Below are 7,313 nucleotides of genomic sequence, written 5' to 3' on the forward strand. Positions count from 1 at the left end.
TTAACATTATTTAATGATATATTATATGTATTTATTATGATTACATATATGAAAAACCAAATTATTTATGTATAACAAACATTTTACATATGTGTAATGTGTAAAGGAACTAATTTACATATGTGTAAAGGAGCCAATTTACGTATATGTAATTGTAAAATTACATACGCAAAAAATGATAAAACTACTCTTAACACACATGGAATCATAATAAATGATAAAAAAATACCCTAAAACAATTTTAAATATACAAACATATTAGTAGAATGATTGTTTATTAGGAGCCACCTCCAAGCTTAGCGATATAAAGCTCGAAAAAACTTATATGTTTAAAGGATTAAACGCACCAAAAAACTTGTGTATATGTCACGTTTTGTAAGTGTGTAGCAAACAAAACTCTTCATGATAGACCAAACTAATTTAACCTTACTTATAAAAGATGCAACTCATGTAACTCGTCATTTTCTTTATGTCACAAAATACTAGCCACATATTTTCCTAACGTTTTTATATAACTTTATATAACCAATTATTTTATAATTAAACACAATGCAAGGATACCAGACAACATTAAAGTAGATTCTTGATATGATTAGAGCTAAAGCTATAATGGTGCAATGCTTATTATGAAAGCACATATAACAAACTGTGGAATTATACTATACCAGTATGCTTTTGAATCTAGAGAATAACTACATGTAATGTGCACTATATTTTCTAAGTGCGTATATCGCATAAAAAAGGAACCAACTTCAATCGCGTTACTATTTACTATCTTATAACGTTAACACGTGTGAGGTGCCATCATTTCAACGCGTTATGGGTGCACATTATCTTAAATCAGAAATTTTTAAAAACCTTTTTATGGGTGAAAATAAAGATAGGATACCCAAAATAGAAATCAGCCAACTTTGTTACTTTTTTATGCCAACTTGATCATTGTTGAATAGTATGCCTTTAATGTTAGTTTGCGGTGAAATGACCACGAAAACTAGTTACATTGGTCAATAAAAAAACGTAGCGTAATCATATTGCAGTTATTTTTTGTTTCCTAAGTTTAAGGTAGCTAGACAATCGGACACGAGTTTTGTAAAATCGCCCCCTGAGAAACAGGCAAATATATGTTAGAATGTTGTGACTATCCACCAAAATATGGGTCAAAAGAAAAAAGGTTGCTTTCAAGATAAAAAGTGGGGATGGGGTATAGATGCATAGAGTAATTGAATTTTGAAAGGTTATATATAGACATAAGAGGGTGGGTTGGTAAGCTATTTCCATATAACTGGTGTAAGCTTTAGAAGAACAACAAAACATGCAAAATCAAATGAGTGAAATGTTTAGAAAGGGGAAATCCCTTATTCTTGTTATATGTTTGCAATTTGGGTTTGCGGGAATGGATGTTCTTGCGAAAGTTGCTTTGAATGATGGAATGAATAATTATGTGTTTGTTGTTTATCGCCATGCTTCCGCCTTCATTGTCATGGCCCCTTTCGCCATTGTTCTAGACAGGTCCCCCCCCCCCCCTCTCTCACATGCGCACACACATTTCTTCCTTTGTTCGGTTTTTGTTTTTGTTTTTCGTTTTTGCTAATTATTAGTCTTGTAATAGGAAAACAAGGCCAAAGATGACGGTCTCTATTTTCGTCAAGCTTATGCTCCTTGCACTCTTGGAGTAAGTTTTCTTTTCTCGATAACAACGGGCAAGTGGTACGATGTTATGGTTAGATAACTAATCTATGTTTTTTGTTTGACAGGCCGGTTATCGATCAAAATCTCTATATTTTGGGAATGAAAGCGACAACCGCAACATTTGCGGTTTCCATGTGCAATGTTCTTCCTGCTATAACCTTTGTCATAGCATGGATTCTAAGGTAAAAAAAAAAACATTTAACATGCATAAGAATGCATGAATATAACATGTACATGACATGAGTCATTGTATATGTATGTTTCACCGTCCAGTAAGTTCATGCACATAAAACCGATATTACCAATTCGGTTCATCATTCTTCGAAGTGGCAAAGTTTTGAATTTTGATCCATTTACTCTTAAACGGGTTGATTTGTCTTGTGTTTTATCTCAAACGTGTCAGAATAGAAAGTAAACTAAAAAGGGAACATATTGAAACCCATCAAAACTCTTTTATTCATGCATACAACCTCCTAATTTGTTTTATTCAGCATTTAGATTATACGTGTAATAATAGTGTTTTGTAATCATAAGTAACACACTAATTATTTATAAAAAAAGGATAGAGAAAGGGTTTACAAGCCAACTCGACCCGGCCTGTTTTATCAAGAAACCCGTCACCTAGTCTAGTGGAAGAATTAAATTCTCCTAGAACATCAATTCACAAACACAACCTCCATTTGCTCATGAGATTATGAGTTGACTTGCTTTTTCTCATGATATTAGCTTTGACTAATTTCTCATGACATATTCATTTCAACAATATTCCCACTATATATTATACATAATACTTAGATCCTTTTTGTTTCTGTTTTTTTTTTTTTTCATTTTGTTTAATCTTTTTATTATGATCATTATTTTTATTACTATTATTACATCAACAACTACTACTACTAATACACTTATTATTCAGAAAGGGTTGGCGGCGCGGCTTGTTGCCCGTCTACCTTCTGTTTTGATGTAACTTAACAAGTTTTCTGGTTATATTAATAAACGAAAATTTTTATAAAAAAAAAAAGAAATATGGGTTAAGGAGATTTTTATCAGGATATTAACAAAATCTTGGTGAACTGTGGTTGACTCAGGCTTGAGGTGGTGAACCTAAAGAGTCTCCGGAGCCAGGCTAAAGTAATCGGAACTCTCACAACGGTTGCAGGAGCGATGCTAATGACACTGGTTAAAGGGCCACTTCTAGAGCTGTTTTGGACAAAAGGAAGAACAAATAAAAGATATGAAATGCACAATGGGGTCGATTTGCAGCATTCCCTCAAGGGTGCGTTTATGATCGTCGTCGGATGTTTCAGTTGGTCTTGCTTCATGGTTCTACAAGTAAGAATGTGTATAGTTAATAGAAATGATAATAAAATGTTATTAATATTTTTTAACTTTAATGTGTTTATTTATAATATGTAGGCGATTACACTAAAGTCATATCCGGCTGAGCTGGCTATGACTGCTTGGATATGCTTACTAGCGACGATTGAGGGAGGTATAGTGGCGTTGATCATGGAGCGGGGGAACCCAGAAGTTTGGGCTATAAAGTGGAACACCACACTTCTTGCGACACTCTACTGTGTAACCAACTATAACTACATTTACATAAACACGTGCGCGCGCACACGCGCACACACACATATATAAAAGTTGCCATACATCTAGAGGTGGCGAAATAGGCGGGTTGGACAATTTGGGTAACAAGTCAAAACTAGTAAATATTTTATAGGGCCAGGTCGACCCAAAACACTTCCTGTCCAAATTTCTACATTTTTATAGAAAAAAAAAACTAGTGTAGTTATAAAAATTATATATTGCTTAGATGGTATTCTATTTTTTTTTTTTTTTTTTTTTGTAAATGATTTAGGCGGTTTTATGCGGTAAAATCAGTAAAATGGGTAACTTTCAACCTGTTCAACGCATTTCGCCTGTTTCATTAGAGCTAAATTGCCCGTTTAACCCGCTATAATTAGAACATGGGTCGGATCTGCCATCTCTTAATATATCAGGCGTATAACAAGCATGTTGTGCCAAAAAAACAAAGAAAATTGAAAACAAATAATTATGGTGTGTTCTATTTAACTCCAACTTGTATTCATGTCTCTGCAGGGGATAATATGTTCGGGTGTTGCTTACTACGTCCAAGGGATCATTATGAAAGAAAGAGGTCCTGTTTTTGTGACTGCCTTTAATCCCATGGGTATGATAATTGTCGCTTTCATGGGATCGATTTTTCTAGCCGAGAAAACATACCTCGGAAGGTAAAAAAATAACACACTTCTTGATTATCAAGTACCCATACATACGTGACCGCTAATTTTATTATTTATATTTTCACAGGGTTCTTGGAGCAGTTGTCATAGTCATAGGGCTTTATATGGTTGTTTGGGGTAAAAGCAATGATCACAAACTTCCACACCTAGAACCCGAAAAGCAAATATTAGGTCAAGAATCTGAGATAAATTGCAATGACAAGGTTATCACTATCAAATCATCAGATGAAGTATGCGATAAACATAGTCAGACGGCTGATGTTTGATAGGCGGTAGAAAATAAGGACATCAACATTGGTGTATGAGACATGGATTTTTCTTGAAGGGGAGTTTTTTAACAAATGTTTTTAATCCATTTTATGTAATTATGCATACTATGATATGGACGTCCATACTACGTTGGACGATTTTCAACCCGTTTATTGGGTTCTTGTTTCAGATAAGGGTTTTTATTTGATCCGTTTGAAACAAAACATAACTCAAATAGACCCATTTATAAGTGCCGAAAAATTCCAACTCTACTCTTTTGTTGTGTGGTAACTTTCGAATTTCTTTTATTTTAAGTTTACAGAGGAAAAGAAAGTTACAATCAAATGAATTACTTAAAAGAATATTGTATAACCTTACAAGCCGAAATTTTGTTTTCGTCAAGGAAAATTTCTCTACCTATCTTGAGTAAATTATAATGCGAACAGTTTGCGGCATCAAAAACCAAATAAACCAAAACAATAAAAATGCTAAAATAATAATGTTTAAAAGTATAAAACCATGCATGAAACATGTGGTACCTTGACCAAGTCAACTCTCTATGACACAGTTTTTTTCTTCTTCCTGACCACATATCCTTTGAAGCTCTAACTAGCAGCTACTAATGATTCCGAAGAGCAAAAATTATATGGTAACGAATAATTAAAAATAATAAATTAAAACCCAAGTAGGCTTTCTAAACAAATTACATGGCAATTAAGTAACATAATGCACCTTTCCAAAGCCGAAAAGATTTTGGGCTGATTTGTCATCCAGTAATTGTCTTCCCATTCGCAAAGTAGATATGCTTATCACCATAAAATGTCAAAAATGTGTATGTGAGGTGAGCCAAAATGGTTTAGAAAGTGACTTACATAAGTAACACCTTAGACTATGGGGTATGGGGCTGGGGTTGTGGCGTGGGTTGGGTACAAACGCCCAAGTCACCACCCCGGGTGGGCTTGGGTTTCGGCGTGGCTCCTTGGACGGGGTTTCAGCCCGGGCGTTGGGCGGGGCTATCAAGATGACATTGCGGGATCTCATTGGCCAAGACAAGTAGCCTTTATTTTAATATTTATGTTTTTTATTATATAAATTTGTTTATAAAAAATATAAATATGGAGGTTTGGGCTGGACACGCCCCAAACCCCCGCCCCACCATACCGTATTTAATGTGGGTCAGCCCAGCAAAGCCCACCCAAACCCCGTCCCATCATACCCCAAGATCTTATGCAACAAACTCACCTTAGAAAAGGTACATGACTGACAGCCACAGTGATAGGCTGCAACCCTTGATGACATCAAAGAGCTTCTTCTAATATGAAAATCAATTATGTGAGGAGGGGTTTTTATATTATAAAGGGTATAAAAAGTGGTTGTGAGTAGAGGAGAGATAAAATGTTACTGTTCATCTGTATATTTGGGGGGACACTGTTCACCCGTTATAATTTTTTAATATATTTTGAAAGTGGTTGTGAGTGGAAGTGAGAGAAAATGATAATGATAATATTATTTAATTGAAAGGAGAGAGAAAAAGTATTTGTTTTTAGTGAAAATATATTGATATAGGAGTTGTTTTTTAATGGAATGTATTGTTTTTTAGGGGACTAGGGGTGGTTCACTAGTGATATAATCTATCACTCCCACTATCCAATCAAGTCATGCCATGTGTACAACCAATATTCTATCACTAGTGATAGAAATGTAGGAGGGGTGGAATCACTAGTGATGGGATTCCAATGTACAAGTTATAATGCACAATGTACAAGATACCATTCATTCAATCATTCACAAAACAACAAACAAGTTCAAAGTTCAACGCGTGCTCGGATCCACGCCGTGATACTTCAACGCGTTAAACATAAGGCGGCGGCGGTGTTCTGGTTAATGTTTCACGCGTTATGGGGTGGTATAACGGACCACGCCGTGTCCTCTTAGACAAGCAAAACTATAGGAAAACTGTAATAAAAAAAAAGGAGACTTTCGTCGAGTCCGTCAAATAGTCCACGGATTTCTTTAAATCCCTTAACTTTAAAACTTAACAATATGGTCCATGGAATTTATTATAAGGTCTTTGTCACGTGTGACTAAATTCTTCTACTTTTTAACATGATACAAAAGTTCCTTTTGCATGATTAAAATCCTTCAAAACTTTTTAAAGTTAAACAAAAATTCATCATTTTACACAAATAAATTCTTCAACTTTATGAGAAGGACCATTCATTGGCAGAGGTGATATGTAAACTACAACTTTTGATGTGTGCATTGCTAAAAGTTTGTTGTGAAAGATTTAACCTTAGATTACATGTGCCGTTATTTTGTTTTTTCCTAAATTGTTTGAGGACATGGAATTTAAAATTATGCAAAATAAAGCTTCAATTTAGAAGAAAAAAAAAACGTCTTTCAACGGTTGCGGTTGCAACCGGTAAAACCAAAACTAGCTTCACTACCCGATAAAACAAAGGACAAGCACTATGTGTTCTTGATTCCACTATAAGACGAGTAAGATCACTAGAACTTCCAATTGCAATTTGCCGGCCATGCCCATAATCAATGGATTATTTTATTTATTTGGGCTTAATTATCATATAACTTATTATTTGGACTTAATTGTTAAACAAGTATTGGGCTAAAGGAATAACATCAAGTTTCATATTTTTCGGTATCCTCGTATATGTTTAGGGGTATCCTATGTATAAAACCGAAAAAATACACTGCGAATACGGGGTTGAGCCGTAGCTCCTGCTACGGCTAGTTACTCATTGGTTCTGCCTCTGTACCACATCGGTTGTATGGGCAACCAATGTGAGTTTTATATACCAAATGGGCTTTCTCACTCACTAGACTAGTCTTTGGGTTAAATTCTCTTGTTTGATATGTAACACACCACTAATAATCGCACCAATGGTTGATTCAGACAAATACTTGACTGACTTTGATTTTTCTAATCCCAATCCCATCATAACTAATACCTCCAAATGTGAAATCAATCCCAAACTAAGTTAGTGTTTCATTGTCAAAGAGCCTTTTAGTGAATTGACCCGTTACTGACTGCAAATAGAAGCATTTCGACAATAAATAAATGTTTAAAATTAGAAGTGCAGTGTATGA

The 7,313-nt window shown here is 34.8% G+C and overlaps 1 protein-coding gene across 1 annotated transcript; it reads left to right on the forward strand.

The window, feature by feature from the left end:
* The first annotated feature begins 1,252 nt into the window (after positions 1-1,252).
* On the forward strand, positions 1,253-4,440 carry LOC110891199 (WAT1-related protein At2g37460). The gene is made up of 7 exons (XM_022138890.2): positions 1,253-1,509; positions 1,610-1,672; positions 1,755-1,871; positions 2,775-3,018; positions 3,103-3,264; positions 3,793-3,944; positions 4,024-4,440. Exons 1-7 carry the CDS (start codon positions 1,313-1,315, stop codon positions 4,220-4,222), a joined length of 1,134 nt encoding a protein of 377 aa, XP_021994582.1. The 5' UTR covers positions 1,253-1,312; the 3' UTR covers positions 4,223-4,440.
* Positions 4,441-7,313: the final 2,873 nt, after the last annotated feature.

Source organism: Helianthus annuus, chromosome 11, assembly GCF_002127325.2.
Source record: "Helianthus annuus cultivar XRQ/B chromosome 11, HanXRQr2.0-SUNRISE, whole genome shotgun sequence".
NCBI classification, from domain to species: Eukaryota; Viridiplantae; Streptophyta; class Magnoliopsida; order Asterales; family Asteraceae; genus Helianthus; species Helianthus annuus.

Excerpts from the sequence above, each read along its gene's own strand:
- LOC110891199 (XM_022138890.2), top strand. The coding sequence starts at position 1,313 with ATGCAAAATCAAATGAGTGAAATGTTTAGAAAGGGGAAATCCCTTATT. Across the intron at positions 1,872-2,774 it reads GTCATAGCATGGATTCTAAG|GCTTGAGGTGGTGAACCTAA; the intron begins GTAAAAAAAAAA and ends TGGTTGACTCAG. Across the intron at positions 3,945-4,023 it reads GAGAAAACATACCTCGGAAG|GGTTCTTGGAGCAGTTGTCA; the intron begins GTAAAAAAATAA and ends ATATTTTCACAG.